The following is a 17,739-nucleotide window of genomic DNA, read 5'->3' as shown; positions in this document are numbered from 1 at the left end:
AAAAACTGTTTCCCTTACAGTTTTGCCAATGTCCCTAAAGTTCCCCTTTTTTTGAATGTCCAAAAAATGGCAAAATTGTAGGTGTTATGAAAGCCACCGTACAGGTACTCATGGTCTACACGAGCGGTTTTGGTAGCTGCACGTTTACTGAAGACTTTGGGTGCCAAAATACATTTAAAGCAAAGGAAAGAAGATCTGCAAAGTACTGAGTACTGATAGGAAAACTTGTAGCCACACTGCATTCTGTCTCAAAACTGTTAAAAAGTCTGCAATAACTAACAGTTTCCCCAAAATTCTGCACATTTTAGAGGAAGACAAATAATTCATTCATTGTGTTTATTGCATTTTGTTAACCTGCTCTTTTATTAAAATATTAAAGATTTTAACACTGTTCGTACTCCAAGAATCTCAAAAAGGATGTTTCCCCTAGATATTTTTTTAAGCTCTATTTTTTTTTAAAATAGAGCATTAAATAATTACATTTACTGATGTCTATCTCTGCAGATTTGTCTTCATGGAATGGAGGAATACTTACTTTGACTTTACTCGTTTATTTCTGTAAGTTACTCATAAATCTTTGTTTCCCTGGTTGTACAAACCATCGGCTTATTTTTATATTTTTGACAGCAGTGTGAGTGTTGTTGCTTTTGTTTGCTTTTATTTGATGTTATTAGAGCTCAGATTTGTGCACAATTAGGACATGATTGCATTGGCAGGTGGGCGGATTCACATGTAACTGGATGCCTTTGTCTTGGCTTTAATTAAACAAAATGTTGATTGGTGGTTGTTACATTTTCTGAACTGCATGAACCTCAAATGACCTTATTTTCTGTTAACAGTGTATTACAATCCAACTTTGCTTCGGCAAGAAGACACCTGTCAGAAGTTAGAACTCTGTCTCCCCCTCTGGTCCTCAGTGGGAACCATCTTCAAAGTTCTGAGTGCACCTCAACAGTTTCTGGATGCCACACACCTGACTCTTATATAAATTCTCTCACACTTTACTTAAGCACTCCACTGATCCTCACTCAGTGCAAAGTATTGTTTGTCTCACTCTGCCTGCATTACAGAGAGTTATATCCAGACCTGATCTTCTGATTTCCTGACCCTGTTTTGTCTTTGACACCGTTTGCCTCCCCTGAATCTCGCCTGGATACTGACTGTTCTAGTATCCTCTCTGATGCTCCCAGGCTCGTTATTGACCCCCGCCTACCTGACCCTGATTTAGCTTTGTGGACTTTTAGCTGAGCTAATAAACCTTCTGCAATTAGAACCAGCCGTCTGTCTGTTTTGTGACAACATCCAGATCATCTTGATTCTTGTATAGCCCTACCACTAAACTTCTTGTTTTAAGGACTAAGGGATTGGTTTTATCTTGTTAGTTTAGTTGGAAAATTTATCTTATAGACACATATAAGCCATGTGTTAGAGTCAATTTCCCCATGTTGGAGTCAAAAGTGGCCTATTTTCTTTGAGCTATAGGCTGCACACGTAAAATCTACAATAAATACTAAAATAGTGACAGACAAATTCCAACTAATGCTTCCACACAAACTGGATCAAAGGTGCTAAATCCTCGGACATTATGAGAACGCTTAACCTCTGTCCAAAATTAATTGACTGTTTTAGCCTCAAACCTGCTGATGAAAGCTGAATAAAATACAATAAAAGCCCGGAGAACATTGGTGCCACGGCACTGCAGGAGAAAGCACAACACTACTGGTGGCTCTTAAACCTATGATGAAGTAACCGTATTTTCTGCACTATATGGCACACTGAATTATAAGCACATTTAGCTAGACAAAAGAGTCAGAGAAATTAAGTTGTTTTTTTCCTCTAAAATTATTCATATTCTTTATCAAATGTAAATTGACTTATGCTTGTTTGAGCTGTGAAGTTTTCATGAATCAAAATCATTAAACATTTTAGGCTACAACCCAATCAACTGCTTTTTTAGAATGTATGCTGAGTTCTCCGTCACTGATCCCCTCCACATTAGGATTATTCCTCTTTAATCTCTTGATTAAACATGAAGATCAACTGCCTCCACCTGTCAGCCGCTAGTTTACTGACTCCAGGCAGGTGTGAGCTCTAAACGCTGTATTTGTTGGCGATAAGAGACGAGCTTGAGTCTCATGATCTGACTCCCTGCTGGTTAGCAGAGATCCCTGAAACATGATGCTCAGAGGCAGTCCACAGATTCCGTAATCCTGCCAGAATGAGATTATCACCATGTGGAAACAGAAAACATGGGTGGGAAAGGCACTCCCTTCTGAGACGACACCTGCTAGAAGCCCTTTGGTAATCTGTGTGCAAAGACACACCTCAATCAGCTAAATATAAGCTCTCCTCCTCGATGGTCTCTCAGTTCGCTGGCTAGACGGAGTGGTGAAGCGTCAGAAGCATCAGCATTTAAAAAAAAAAAAAAATGGACCTGCTGGCCAAAGCATCTGTGCTGCTGTTGCTGCTCCTGAGCCTCAGCAACGCTCAAACTGACAATGTAAGATATTTGAATTTGAGCTTTTAACGCCATGTAATGATTGAAATGCCAGCATTTCATTAAAGTAGTTATGTGAAAGTAAAGCAAACTAATTGGTTTCGGAATATTTTTTCCTATGTTGCTTTTTTTCTAGATGGAGGAAGCAGAAAACGGTAAGTGACGGAATCCTCCAGCGTTTGTAAGCCTACCCAAAGCTCCATGCTGTTTGCCTTCAAATCAGCAGAACTTGTGCTCTTTTTAGGTTCATCAAAGGAGGAAATAGACGAGTCTGAACTGGAGGACGTGTCCTCCATCATCTTCAGAATGAACAACAGTAAGACTCAAATCCTTACTTTAAAAGACTTGGGGAGGTAACAGGGCGTGTTCTAAACTGCGTGTGAATTGTGACAGACTCTATGGAGGAACTGTTGGAAGGAGATCTTGTTCTTCCCAAAACCAGGAATGCCATGAAGTGCTTTGGCGCTCCAGATAGCTGCCGCTGGCCAAAGTCTTCCAATGGCATCGTGAAGGTTCCTTATGTGGTTAGCGACAACTATGGTGGGCCGATTTTCTATTGTTTATTATTTATAAAAAACATTACTAATGGAAGTTTTAAATCCTCTGAACTTCGTTCTCCAACACCTCAGAAAGTGACGAGAAGGAAACCATTCGGAACGCCATGAAGGAGTTTGCAGAAAAAACCTGCATTCACTTTGTTCCTCGCAACAATGAGAGGGCCTACCTGAGCCTTGAACCCAGATTTGGGTAAGTCAAGTAAAGCAAAATAGAGGGTGGGTCTATATGAGTTCACTTCTTCCCACTCCTTTCGAAGCAATTGACTAAACTTCTTTTAACAAACTTTTTTATTTAATGGCTTTAATAGTGGGTCTTGTCTCAAAAAGAGAGCTGGTGTAGTCTTTGGCAGGTGGTAGGTGAAATCTGAACCCAAAAAAACAAAACAAAAGATGGCAGTAGGTCTGGCTCCCTACAGTTATTTTGGTGACGTAGGCATACGGCTTCTATCCAGAGGTCCAAAGAGGTTGCCATTGCTAAATGGAGTGATTTAGCAGGAGTTCACAGTAGTTTGTGTTTTTCAGCAGGAAAAAAACTAAAGGGGAGGAGACGGCTGAATAGATGTAAAGTTAAATGTTGACATTACTGAGGAAAGCAGGCAAAAAGAGCAGTTTGATTACGAAAACAGGTATAACATTTTTGACCACACTTCCCAGAATGCCACAAAGAGCCATGAAGCAGGTAATTGCTTATAAAAGTTGATAGGAGGGTTTACAGGGAACTGTATTTTTTTCACAGGGAACTGTATTTTTTTCATAATCCGCAATTATCAGTTCAAATTATCAGACTTCATTGACAATACCTCAACATTTTTTTAACACAACAAATAGAAAACAATTCTCTCACTTCTTCAGTTTGTTGTGTTGAATTTCAGAACATTTTACTCTGCCAGGCTCCTGACTACAGTACCCACAATGCTCAAGCAAGACATCCACAGATGTAACTTCATAGTTTACCAGTTGTACTAAAACATTTGGACAGATATTTGATCTCTGCGTACCACTAAAAATCAATTCCAGGCCAATATGGACAACCAGAATTCATACATAAGATGCACTGTCAATTTTGAGAAATGATAGTAAGTGTGCCTTAATGTTCTGAAAAACGCATCTCTTGAAAAGTACCAATACTGAGATTTGTATGACAAAAACATTTGGGCATTTCTTTCTTAATTTTTAACAGTGACATGTTTGGTGAAGGTTGATAGATTCTTTACAAGTCTCCCTGATCACATCGATCAGACATAAAAAGTACATGAACACAGTTGACATTTCAGAAGACTACAGAGAAAAACTTCTAGTTTGGCTTACATTGTGTTTGCTTTCTTAGCTGCAAGTCTATGATGGGCTATGTTGGTGACAAACAAGTGGTGGTGCTGCAGCGGTTTGGCTGCATAAAGCACGCCGTCATCCAGCATGAGCTCCTGCATGCTCTGGGTTTCTACCACGAGCACACTCGGAGCGACCGCGACCAGCATGTAAAAATCAACTGGGAAAACATCATTAAAGGTAAGAAACTCATAGAACATATAAAGAAAGATTGTTCCATAACCATGTTTATTCCTTTTTTTAATCAATTCTGTCAACAGGAACTAAACTAGGAAATAAACTCCTCTACCATGTAGTCTCACATTGCCAATGTAAACGAACTCCTTTTCCCTGATGCTAGCAAAGCACAAGGTATAATCCTGGGACACACTTAATTTTCATTTACCATGTTACCAGTTACCATGGCAGCAGGATGTGCATAGGATCGAACTAAGAAATCCACCAGTCACATGACACTTGGATTGACACCTTAAACACTTTTTTTCAATTTACATGAAAGCTGTTAAGTAAACAGTGCAATGAAATTAACCTTTAAAAAGCTTTAGCTCCAGTGTTGACATCCCTTGCACTACTATAACTCTTCCACAATGTTACAATTAACATAATTCCAGCCGATTCTGAAAAAGGAATCTTTGCGCTCATTAGCAACGCTTTAAAGTAGTGAAGTGTTTAAACAATCAATGTAAATGAGCTGATTCTGATTTACCTAAATGCAAAGGGGCAAATTAGCTGAAGAAGCCCTATGTGTGAGAACTGCGTCAGCGGATTTATGTTGATTGCGTAAACGGTTGAAAAGTTAGGATTAAGAGTTGTTTAGTTGTCGTCTCGGTCATCTCTGGTGTTAGAAGGTTCAGCTCTTTAAACTGGATGAGTCAGGCTTGTATAGAACATTGGTGCTAATGGTTCTGTTTGACAAAAAGCACTTTTTATACTGATGCTTTGCTAAAAACAGAATGGAATAGTTTAATTACTCTTTACTCTTTTTTTTTACTTTCAGATTTCACACACAACTTTGATAAGAATGATACCGACAATCTGGGCACCCCGTATGACTATGGCTCCATCATGCACTATGGAAGGTAAGGTTGACCAAAAAGTGCTACATTATTTAAATATGATAAGAAATCTTAATCACATTTTTGTTTATCTGTAGAACTGCCTTTGGAAAAGACAGAAAGGAGACCATAACCCCCATCCCTAACCCCAAAGCTGCCATTGGCCAAACAGAGAGGATGTCGGACATCGATATACTTCGAGTCAATAAGCTTTACAAATGTTGAGATGACATGAGCTGAAAATGATATTTGATGCTTCATGTGGGTGTAACGACATTAAAGTGAATCGGTAAAGGCTTTCACAGTTTCTGCTGGTTACTGCCTGTGAGATTAAATTAGAATTTAGCTTTTTCTTTAAAATATTGAGAGTCAGATTTTTTATGCATTTAGAATTTGCTCAGTCCGTATTTTCAGTTTAAGAAAAAAAAGCTTTAATGAGGGAATTTAAAACAATTTTTTTAAGCAAGTGTAGAAAAAAAAACAATTAGAGGTTTCAATTATCCGTAGAAAGGGATACGGTTTTCAGGGAACGTCATTTGGAATTTAAAGAAAAAACTATTCTCAATATTTTTAATCAATGTGCTCAATGCTCCAATGTAAAACCATTTTTTAACAAAAAAAGTTCCAAGATCCTTTATGTCCTTGTTATGTTGAGAAAATACATTTGCTCCGAAAAGGAGCAAATGCAAGTCATGTCTTTAGACAACACAAACCGCTACAAAGCCTTCAATGACGAGAGTGACCCCCTTGGATAAACAGCTACATGTTAAATTAAGACACATGAAAGAGGATGAAGTGAAAAAGTTAAAACAAAAGAATTTTTGAAAAAAATTTGTTCAAAAAAGTGTCCACATAGAAACAAAAAAACAGACTTAATTAGCGAAAGAAGCTCTATGTATAAGAAAAGTTACGTTTTAAGTCCTTAATTCTTGTTTTTTCCCCCCATTTTGATATCTCTTTCATGAAAACCGCACTATTTTTAACGTGGTGCGGCACGATGTCACGGTAACATGACAAGGCGTCGCACCACCGCTGCGGTCAAGATTCGGCGATATAAAGCAATATATATATAAATATATGCTGATCGTCCTGATGGGTTAAATAAAGCATCAGTTCAGAGAGAAAGTTCACCTCTTACCGGTTGTTTTTGTCCAGATGATGAAGCTGAAGTTTGTTTTAGAGAAGCCAGTGAAGTGATATAGAACATTTATGCCATGTGACCGGAACTACTTTTTTAGGTGTGGTATATCACTATGGTATATCACTATTTAATGCACACCTAGCAGCCAATCAGAATCGAGTATTCACCCGAACCATGGATTAATAATTGTTAAAACACTTAAGCTAAATGCTAAACTAATATCAGAGAGTGTTTTTTTTAAATATTTTTTAAATATTATCTTGCTGGAGAAGGCAGGGGCCATCCTGGACAGGTCGCCAGTCTGTCCCAGGGCCACAAATCACACACCCATGCACACTCACATTCACACCTGGGCACAATTTAGTGTGACCAATTAACCTATAGTATGACTTTAATAAACTATGACTTGCACTGCTTGATGGGTTGTTGAAGCTTTAAGGATACTGCAGACAGGAAACTGGGTAATGTGGTACGTGCAAGAGGTGCAACGATTCACTTTCCCCACAATTTGTTTCAAACCTTAATTTTAGGGTCACAGTTTTGTTTTGGCTTGACATATGATTTGTGTATCACAAAATAACCAAAAACTTAAAATTTACAAAAAATATTTTAACTTACCAACAAGCAAGTATCAATGAAGACCACCCTTTCAGTTGGCTTGTACCAAGTCAAGTGTAATGTAACTGACAATAAATAATAAATCCTTCCTAAATTTAGCACAACACCTTTGACACTTTAAACATAAACATACTGGTATGCAGTAGAGATGCAACAATCCAGTTTCCCCTTGCTTTGGTTTATCGATTGAGAGTTTTGGCGTCTCCAGTACATACTATGCTTCACCATAATGAACTGAGAAACTGAGAGCATCCTTTTGTATTTTACTTCCTTTCAACACCTTTGGCCAATCGTCAGCCTTATGGGCCTTCTAGACATTCTGGGTATAGTAGTCTTTTCCCGATATGACCGTTTTTTTCGCTTAATGTGGCCTTTACCTGACCTCTCTATTATCACCACGATGGTCGAATTAACGCTTGTACTTAATATGATCAACAGAATGTAACAAAAAAAAAGACAAAGCTTGTTAGAAACCCAAGATAATGAATGTCTTAAGAAAAAACATAAAAGCTGTATTTCTTTTAATACCAGCTTAAGTCTGACTGTACTCCAATCTAAGGCGATTCCACTAGGTTTGGGTTCCTGCTGTGGCTTTGAGTTTTTGTCTGTGGTTCCAATCGAGTCTAGTTGGTTTACTGCCACAGACAGGAGCGTAAACAGCAGCCTTCAAGTAAGCACCCAATCAAAACCAGTCCTCATTTATGCACACTAAATGTTTGTGAGGGTTTGTCTTTGCATCACCCGACCCAATGGAACCAATTAATAGGCTCTGATGCACTCATGCAGGTTGACTTGGACTCTGTGGGAGCCGGAGGAGCTGCGTACAGCCTGCAGATGTTTGAGTACGCAAAAGCACCGTGACAGGTCCTGGGCTTGCAATCAGGGCTCTCTCAGATCTCATAAATATTTCATACCTTGGCTTTTTACCGCTAAAATCATAGATGACAGTCGTTTGAATAAAGAGGCTGTTTCAGATGACAGTTGTAAAGGAATCCTGATGACATGTACGGAAAAGTGTAAGTCAGGGAGATGTTTAAGGAAGCTTCTGTAGATACGTAAATCAGACAGAGGTATTAGACGACAATCAGCGGCGCTTTGAGTCAAGCCAAGCTGCGTCTTTGTTTGCGAGTGCTGAGTTATTGCAGCTGTCGCAGATGATGTGGTCCCATTAGAGACAGATTCTGAGGTGAGGCGAAGCCAGACAGAGAGCTGCTGTGAGGACAAGATGATAACAAGGTACTCAGTGGAGATTTGAGCAATGGTGTTTGCCCATCACTCTGCATCTCTGCGCGAGGAGACTGGGCCAGGAGGAGGAGATGGAGGGGTTAAGATAAAGATGGAGAAGCAAAGGCGCAGAGAATGGAAAAGGTAAAAAAAAAAAAGGATGGGAAAGATAAGACGAGACAAATGGGAAAGGGGAACAATGAGACCAGGGAACAGGAGGGAGTGACTTGGAAGAGTGATCACTGAAGGTTACAGAGGAACTCACAAATTAAAGGAGCGAGTGGAGGAAGTGGGCAAGCCGGTTCCCCAGAGACGGCAGCAATGTCTGAAAGCTGGTGCCCCGAAAGATTGGCAGGTTAGTTCACAAAGAGCTGCTGATGGCTCATTCTGTGGATGGCTTCACCTCTTTGCTGAGCTGTGCGTGAACACGGAGACAAAGCTCCACTTTCTGGGCAGCACATGAAAGCAGCAGACGACTGCGTCAGTCAAGTTTGGTTGTACAACTAGAGCACTAGCAGAGCTAAAAAAAAAAAAAAAAAAATGTATACAGCGGGGCGGGAGGGGGGCAGAAGGCTTTGGAAGTGTGGCAAAGGAGAACAGCAGAGAAGAAGGCCGTGACAAACGAAATAATCAAAATACATATTTCATTCATCTTCTTAACCGTTTATTCCCTTTCGGGGTCACGGGGTTGCCGGAGCCTATCCCGGCCACTTGGGCGTAGGCAAGGGATGCCCTGGACTGGTCGCCAGTCTGTCACAGGGTGGAATATCCTCAATCACACATCCATTCACTCTCACACTCACACCTATGGACAATTTAGAGTTGCCAATCAACCTATGTAGCATGTTTTTGGACGGTGGGAGGAAGCCGGAGATCCCGGAGAAAACCCACGCATGCACGGGGAGAACATGCAAACTCCACACAGAAAGGTCCCTCATTGATGTTGTGTTTTTCATGTCCCCCAGCCGGGACTTGAACCGGGGGCCTTCTTGCTGTGAGGCAAGAGCGCTAACCACTGCGCCACCGTGCAGCCCAAATACATATTTTATTTCAACATTTATTTTGTTATTATTATTAATATAAACTAATATTTTTTATATAAAACGTAAAATAATATTCCGGTAGCTTACCGGAAAACTCTGTCAGTCAATAAAATGTTTATGTATTTCAACACTTTCCACCTCTTTCTGGCTCTTTCTTTAGCTTTTAAAAAGGCAGCAAAGCCTCTTCACTTAAATCAATTTGACTTCATCTGTGACAATAACTGGTGGTTTCCAACCTTTTTCAGGCCATTGACCAGGTAAAATTGAAACAATATTTTCACAGACTGGCCTGTACAAAGGTGGAGTCTACTTTTTTACTTATATCTCTTAACTTTTAGGGGAAATGTTAGGAAAAAAATCCATTTATCACATGATTCTACAGGAAAACTGATTTAGAATGATTGTCCAAAACTGTTACACTAAATACAATGTAGATTTATTATAGAATCTTCCTTATTTTCCTTCACATTTCCTTTGACCTTACACTTAACTGTCAAAGGCGGAGCTAAAAACAAGATGCCAACTTTAGCCTATTCTGTCTTTTAATGTGTAGCAGATAAATACAACAAAATCAAATGATAATACTGTTATAAATACAGGTTGCATTTACCAATAATTAAAAACAAAAGGCAAATCCAAATTGTTGGCAACTTTATTAGCGATATCCTCACGACAGCAGAGAAATTATGCAAATTATGGAGAGCAGGTTTGGTGTGTGAGAAAAACTCACAATTAGTCCATATTTTTGTAAAGACTTCTGGTTTTGTTTGTTAAATACAGATTAACTTTCCAAAGACGTTTTTTTACGTTAACTTTGCTGGCTTGGAGGTTTTGAAATTTAGTGGTTGGAGCAGCTGCTTTAAAACAGCAACAAATGCATTTGGGACGGCGAGAAGAACAACTTAACATCCTTCTATGAAAATGAATCATAGACGGATGTGGAGGATAGTTTTTAAAAAATAAACTTCCTTGAGATTCGTATGTATTATTCTTCTCTGCGGCCCGATGCCAATAACCTGTGGACTGGTACTGGTTGATGACTATGTGTTAAGGCCACAGTAATTACTCATTTGGTGCATTTTTCTTGTCGGTCTGCCTTCTAACAAAATCCCAGTTGTAAATACGTCAAATACAAAATCCATTGCCTGTACAACATCATATGGAGATCCAATGTGCACTAATGGCCGAGGTGTTAAAATCACAACTCAAATGTATAACATATCGAATCTCGCCAATAACTGAGAACAAGTAAATTAATTTCCATCTTTGTTCTTGTTTGTTATTTCATTGATCAAAAACTTGAAAATATTGACTTTCAAAAAAAAAGTTTTTTGTCATTTTTCTTTCTGTGTGACTTGCCAAGTTTGGATGATTAAAATCGGTTGTGTTCAAGAAGACACTTGAGCTCTGTGAAAAACACTCATCGCAATGCTAAGGTGAATAGTCAGACCTTGCTGCTAATTTCAGTCTTTCTGTCTTTAGAAAAAGAGTACGTTGATAAATGTATCTATTCTACCCAAAGTAGAATAGATACTAAGAATAGAGCTAAGGTAATTGCTTTTCCTAATAGTTATAATGGACACTGATGGGTACAAACAGTATTTTCCTTTACAGCACAGAAAATTATAGAAGTTTGATCATTTGTTTTATTTTTCTTCCAACTCATTTCCAGCTTTGATTTATTTTAGTATTAAAAATAAATAAAGACAAGTGTTTTTTGGCTTCTATCAACCATCAACTTATCCCACTTGGTGTTATTAGTGGTTAGAAATGGGCCAAAATGACGTTTTCCTGTTTTCCTTCCTCTGCAGTTGTAAACTGAATCCTTAGTGTGGAGTAGTTGTCTTTAGTTTTATCTGCTATAAACTGATCACAAGTTGGATTTTTGAGTTTTTTTAGAGGTAAAGAAATCTGTGTGGTGAGTTGGTAACAGAGAGAATTCCAATTGATTGTTTTCACAACTTTAACACCATCATGTGAAGCACCAGGTTCACAAAAAGAGCTGGTGAGAGAATTGCAACGCTACAAATCTGGTTCATGTACCCACGTTACACGAATAATTTAAAGGCCTCATTAACAACTCCAATTCCAACTAGTCCTGAAAATAACAGTTTGTGAGGGAAATGTTTTACTTTGTGAGAAATACACATGCAGTCACCAGACTCGCATGAGTCTGCACTTCAATGGGATATGAGTTGTTTTATTTAAAATTCACTGTGGTAATGTACAGAAACTAAATTAGAAAGAACGTTTCTCTGCCCAAATATTTATGGTCCTGACTGTATCTCATGATGTTTTTGCATCACTTTCTTTCGGCATTTTTAAATGGCAAGCATAAAGAAATGTTTCCTTCTTCCAAATATATGACACCAGAATATCACACCACTGACCAAATGCCAAAATTTCTCTTCTCAAGTGTGGTGAAGAAAAAAAAACAAAAAAAAAACAAACCTGACCTGAGATAATTTAGAGACTCTCCCGGCACGGAGAGGTTCCCCATCCACTGCAAGAGCTGCATCTGAATGAAAAACTAGCTGGTTTGGATCCTGAGGCCTGGAGACCAACATCCCTGTCAAAACGAAGCAAACATTTGCCTATTTATCGTGATGGTTCCGTTCTAAAAGGAACGGGCGTTGGACAAAATTCACAAAGTAGGATTATAGATGGTTTAAGAGTGAAAAACTGCTCACTCCACACTGTACAGACTTTTCTCAGACAGGCCTGAACATTTTTAACCGTTTTCTCACATTTAAAGTCTCAAAGATCAAAACTTCATCGAAAATAAGTCAAGAATCAGAGAATGATAAAGAACTGATCAAGACCAAGGTTCATGTAGATTTGGCAAGCTGAACACATTCTGTACAGAATAAGATTGGTTTATTTGAGAAGATCTACAGGTAATCACGACACAGAACACAGTGCGATGTGATTCAAAAATAAAAATCTGTACGTTTTCACTATAAAAATCTGCAAAACAGCAGAAATCATGAAAGGTGAAACCTGATATAAAATACCAAAATGTCAGCAAGACACACAGGAAACGAACAAAACATTCCGACAAAAAAAACACCGTGAGGGCTCCTTACAACACAAATCACTAATGGCTGACACCAAAACACCCAAGTCTGTGCCACTATGTGAAGCTGCAAACAGGTGTTGCTGATTTCTACATCTCTAGGTAGATTCAGGCTGTTTACTGTCAATATTGGGTAAACATGTAACGGGGCATGATGGTGACCCACACAAAATATCAAAGTTCTAGATTGCTTGTTGAGCCCATAAAGCTCTATAAGAGTGTATGATGCTTAAAAACAATTCACAATACACTTACAGCATGCATGACAATGGTGCATTCCACTATCATGACGTACCTTGCCTCAAGTGAACTGGAAAACACACCTGCACCCCTCTTGAGGCATTGGTCCGCTCTACGATCCTCCATGGACCCGAACAACCCAAAAACCAGCAGCACCCAAAATGGGTTCAAGTGACTAAGGCATTACCTTCATGTATGATGTAAAGCATAAAAGGCAGTAATTCTGCCTCAGTCAAATGTTCCCAGTAAACTTATTGAGTTTATGTTGATTAAAGTGTGACTCGGCAGAAGTTTGTGTTATGTCATGCTTATATGTACAAATGACTAGTTCTGAATAGATAATAGTAAAAATCCTCCATTATATAGTTTAGATAAAGTCTGGAGGTACATTTTTTAACACCATTCATTATCAAAAAAGCATCATCAGCTGCAAATAGTTGCTTTTTTTTAAATTCTCTTTTCTCTGCAGTCATTTTCTGGTATTGAACATCCGGCTGACGTGCACAGCCGACCTGAGCTTCATTAGGCTTTAATTAAACAAATCACTGGTGCACCATTCCACAGCCTCAAAATGTGCAAACATGGCGCCGCTCCCTATAGGTCAAACATTTACTTTTGAAACGTATTGAACGCTCCCGGAGTTCGGGCGCTGGTAAACAAAACTAATGAGTGGAAAACATGTTGTGCTTTTATTTTATTAAATGTTTTCTTTATTCTTTGTTTACAGCCTAACGTTCCTGGGAGGACTTGCTGTCCCATCAGAGAGTTAAAAAAAATATATATCCAGTATACTTTTAGATGTGGATGTTGTGCAATTAAAAGTGTAATGAAGGCAGGCGCTTGCTTTTAGGATCTTTGAAGGCGTGCGACAAACAAGCAAGACATCCTCACTTCAGCAGGCAAAGGTCGAATCCTCTGGCGGCTCTGGAAAAATGTTATTTCTGTCAGATTAGCTGCTTGGCGAGTTTGTCAGCTTGGCTTGCTGATAATTATTTTTTTTTATTTTTTTTGCCCTTGTGTGCTCCCTTCATTTCTATCAAACTGTTGAAAAATGGAATTTCTTCTCGTTGAGTGAATAGGTGACAGAGAATCAGCTCACAAGAGGGTGTGACATCCTGGCACTTCTTTGGACATCAAATCCTGATTTTCCATCAACTGAGTATCTTTATTTGTGTTTTGATTGGTAAAAATAATTTGTTCCTCACACAATCTTAGAAAAGCTGCACTGATGTTCCCAACATTATTTCAAATTTATCCATTTAATATGAATTCATTGTAAAAAAAAATTCTAATCAGAAATCAAAAAATTATTAATTTGATTTGGTCATTAAAAAAAGAGCTTTCGCATAATTTTTTGTGTGTTTTATTTTGAAGAAAAATAAATAAAACGAATAGATAGATACAATTCTTCCTAATTACTTTAAATAAGCCTTTTCCCAATAGGAAATGGGATTGCTTTAAAAGAATTTTGTAAATTTAAAAGAAAAATACAACTAAATATTAATTCGGTAAATTTGCAACTTGAATTAAAAGTTTAATTTCTGAATCACTGAACAACTAATGATGAATAACATTTACAGCAAATACAAATTTGAAAATAAAATGTTCAAATCACACAAGATAAACTTTATCAGCATAACATTTAAAGAAAACAGATTAAATAGAATATTAATGGAATGGAATATTTAATTTGATATTTTTCTAAAATAATTTTTTAGTCTACTTTGTTGACTATTGGTTTATTAAAATAAACAACAATAAAACATGTTTGTGCCAAACTCTGAACTGTACTTTCATTCATTCATTTTCTTCCCTTTCGGGGTCACGGGGCCTATCCCGGCCACTTATGGGCGAAGGCAGGGGGCATCCTGGACAGGCCGCCAGTCTGTCGCAGGGTCAAACATATCACACATTCACACCTATGGACAATTTAGAGGGACCAATTAACCTATGAAGCATGTTTTTGGATGGTGGGAGGAAGCCAGAGTCCCCGGAAAGAACCCACGCATGTACGGGGAGAACGAGCAAACTCCACACAGAAAGGTCCCCCATTGATGTTCCGGTTCAGGTCCCCCATCCAGGACTTGAACCGGGGGCCATTTTGCTGTGAGGCAATAGCGCTAACCACTGCACCACCGTGCCGCCAACTGTACTTGTTCAATATTTTTCAAAATAATATTGATTTATTGGGAGACAATCCCCTTTTTATTCCATCTTGTAAATATTTGGCGTGTTGAATAACTTAGATAGACTCATCTCTGCAGACATGTAAAAACCTGCAATGACAGGCAGATAGAAAGTATAGCTGAGATCCTTGAAGCACAGAAACAAGAATGCTGCCTGTCTTATTGCATCAGAAAATTGATAATAAAAAAGATGCAACATGATATGAGGATTAAAGGCTTAGGCCTAATCCTTTTGATTTATCTTGTGCACTCAGATTATGGCAGAATTACCACTTAAACATCACAAGTTATTTGGAAACAAACCTGAAGAACTGATGTAAAGGTGCTGCACAGGAAGAATGAAGGGAGTCAGATTTTAGGGTTAAACGCAAATAATTGAGTTTGGATGGTAAACAAAAATATCAGGATGACTTAACCAGAGTATTGATCTTATGTGACCCCACCCATTTTACCTCGTCTGCTTTTCAACCTTATTTTTTTTATTGATTTCCTTAATGATTACAGTAAAAAACACAAAAATTAGCCTAAACTCACAATTAAAAATCAAATGAGTTATCAATCTAGTTACCTACCCAAAAAATGACATCATCTCAAGTAATCAGATGTTTGAAGACTGCAATCATGACCATTGACTGTAACAATACCTGGACTGAGTGACCCCTCCCCCTCATGTTTCAAATAGGAAGAACCCATCAGTTCCAAGTGGTGCAAGTCATTCAAGTTATAAACTGACCAATCAGAAGCCTCAATAAAAGTGTGTGTTTTCATGTTAAATGTTCAAAACCTATGATTAACAGATTCTCCTGGGTCCAGTTTCAGGTGGTAGGGATGTGTTCTCACAAGCTCACTCCTAATTGGCGAGATTTGTTGCAATAGATGATGACTCAGACCAATCATTGCTTATTGACGATGTCTGCCTTCATCATGGCATATTGTGAAAAAATGTCGGCTGAATTGACTTAATTTAGTTGAAACCGGAAGAATTGTATTTTCTCTGGGTCACTCAGTCCAGTTCTCATATTTTCTTACAGTTCATGGTGTGAAGAAATCTCCTGCTCTGGTCATCCTGTGACCAAACAGCCCTCAGTGAGACTTCCCAGACCCCATACTCACAGAGTTCCATCCACAGGATCAAATTGTAAAATAGGCCAGTGAAGATGTTGCTCTCCACTTCTATGCAGACGATGTTGTTGTTTTTGCTTGAGACACCTTTTATCTGTTAAGTCCTCACTTTGTTTTTTTAAACTTGTCCATAAAAGTGCTTTAAAATAATTACAACATTACTGGGGGGATATTGTTTATTTGCATACTTCCCGGAAAATTTAAACAAAAGTTCCGCATTTGTATTCCTGCAGATTTTTCTTTGTCGACTTTTGCCTTTAAAAAGCGCCTGACAGCGAAGTCTCTGCATTATTATAATGTCACAGTGGAGCACACATTTCGGAAGGGCGACGCTAAAGCATCACACCTCTGGTCATGCTGGTTACTGGTGCCAAGGCATGAAGTAATGATAAATAATGGAGTGGCCCAAAGTGAAATGCCACAATGCAGCCTAAAGTGTGGCAGCAAAGTGTGATTTAATGTGCTAATTGTCCTTTCACATGGTCCTTCAGCCTTCACACAGAGGCACACGACATTTTATGTTATTGTTGTGGTGCCGTAACCATGGTAACCAGGGCTGAACAAGGCCATTGTCAAAAGCTGACAGCTTTCTTGGTTTTTATGAGGGAGGAAATGCTGAGCGTGATGAATCCAGTGAAGGAATAAAACCTGAAAGGAAGTAGACGTTCTGTTCTGCAGAGAGGTAAAAAACTGGAGCTTTATGTTTCAAGCAGAGTAGGAGTGCAGCAGTGATTTCACTCTGATCTCACCACACTGTTTTAAAGCCATCCCAGGAAAACCATGCATCACGCAGAGGCAACATCCAGAGTCCAAAGCTGTGATTGATCGCCTCACACCCCACTTTAATTTGAAGTCAATGGCGTCTATAGATTCATGTCAAAGCCAAGCGTTGTGTAATTTCTCCTCACCGGCCAGGATCTTGGCTTCTCAAACTCAAGAGAACTTCAGCTGGATTCATTGGGGAAGAGAGCGGACATGCAATCACTCACAGCTGTTTTTTTTTTCTTCCAGGGAGGGGTAACAGAAATGTGAAGGCTTCACAGGTGATTGGTGTGGAAGATGTACTACAGCTTGAACAAGAGGACAAGGCAAACACGACTGAAGGAAAATCAATATTGTTGACTGGATTGTGGAGTGCATTGTTTTATTATGCAGTTTACAGTTCTAGATCGCCTTCTGCAGAAGCTGAGCAGGAGATTAATCAACTGTTCTCCTCTAAGATCCTAGGAGATGTGATTTGTGTGTTTCTTACATTCCCTCATCAGGCTCTCAGTGTGGACCAATCCTCCACACTCAGAGTTTAAAGAAGGCCCCAATGTTTTAAAAGTTGCAGTTACTCAAATGACCACTAGAGGCCGGTTCAAAATCTACCATTGATTTCAATGTTAAGCTACATTCACATCGTCCTCGGCAACGCACGTTTAAGCTAACACTTTCAATAAAAAGTTGTTGAAAATTAGGATATACGTTTTTTGCTTCGGGGTTCAAACCCCTGGCGTTCGTGTGTAGCTTTGCACATTTTTAAGGCTGTTTTTGGGCTCTATATGCTCTATATGCTCTCTATGCACTGAAAGTCAAAACAGGCCTAACTTTGACCAATCAGGAACTTGGAATTGGTAGTGACGTATGGATGTCGTCCCTTTAAATTTCTCAG

General features: G+C 38.8%; 2 protein-coding genes across 5 annotated transcripts in view; one reads left to right on the top strand and one right to left on the bottom strand.

Moving 5' to 3' along the window:
• mdga2 (MAM domain containing glycosylphosphatidylinositol anchor 2) overlaps positions 1-17,739 on the bottom strand; it is a 225,087-nt gene that overhangs the window by 167,310 nt on the left and 40,038 nt on the right. The gene's annotated exons all lie outside the window — the stretch shown is intronic.
• lce (protease) lies at positions 2,396-5,731 on the top strand (the record flags this gene model as incomplete). Its single annotated transcript, NM_001104822.1, is given in 8 exon segments — positions 2,396-2,500; positions 2,634-2,652; positions 2,742-2,813; positions 2,891-3,037; positions 3,127-3,244; positions 4,382-4,560; positions 5,378-5,459; positions 5,534-5,731. Coding segments are annotated over 8 exon segments (816 nt in total). The 5' UTR covers positions 2,396-2,428.

Source organism: Oryzias latipes, chromosome 24 (genome assembly GCF_002234675.1).
Source record: "Oryzias latipes chromosome 24, ASM223467v1".
Classification (NCBI taxonomy): domain Eukaryota; kingdom Metazoa; phylum Chordata; class Actinopteri; order Beloniformes; family Adrianichthyidae; genus Oryzias; species Oryzias latipes.
The sequence above is the reverse complement of the archived record's forward strand: the minus strand, read 5'-3'. Positions and strand labels throughout refer to the sequence as shown.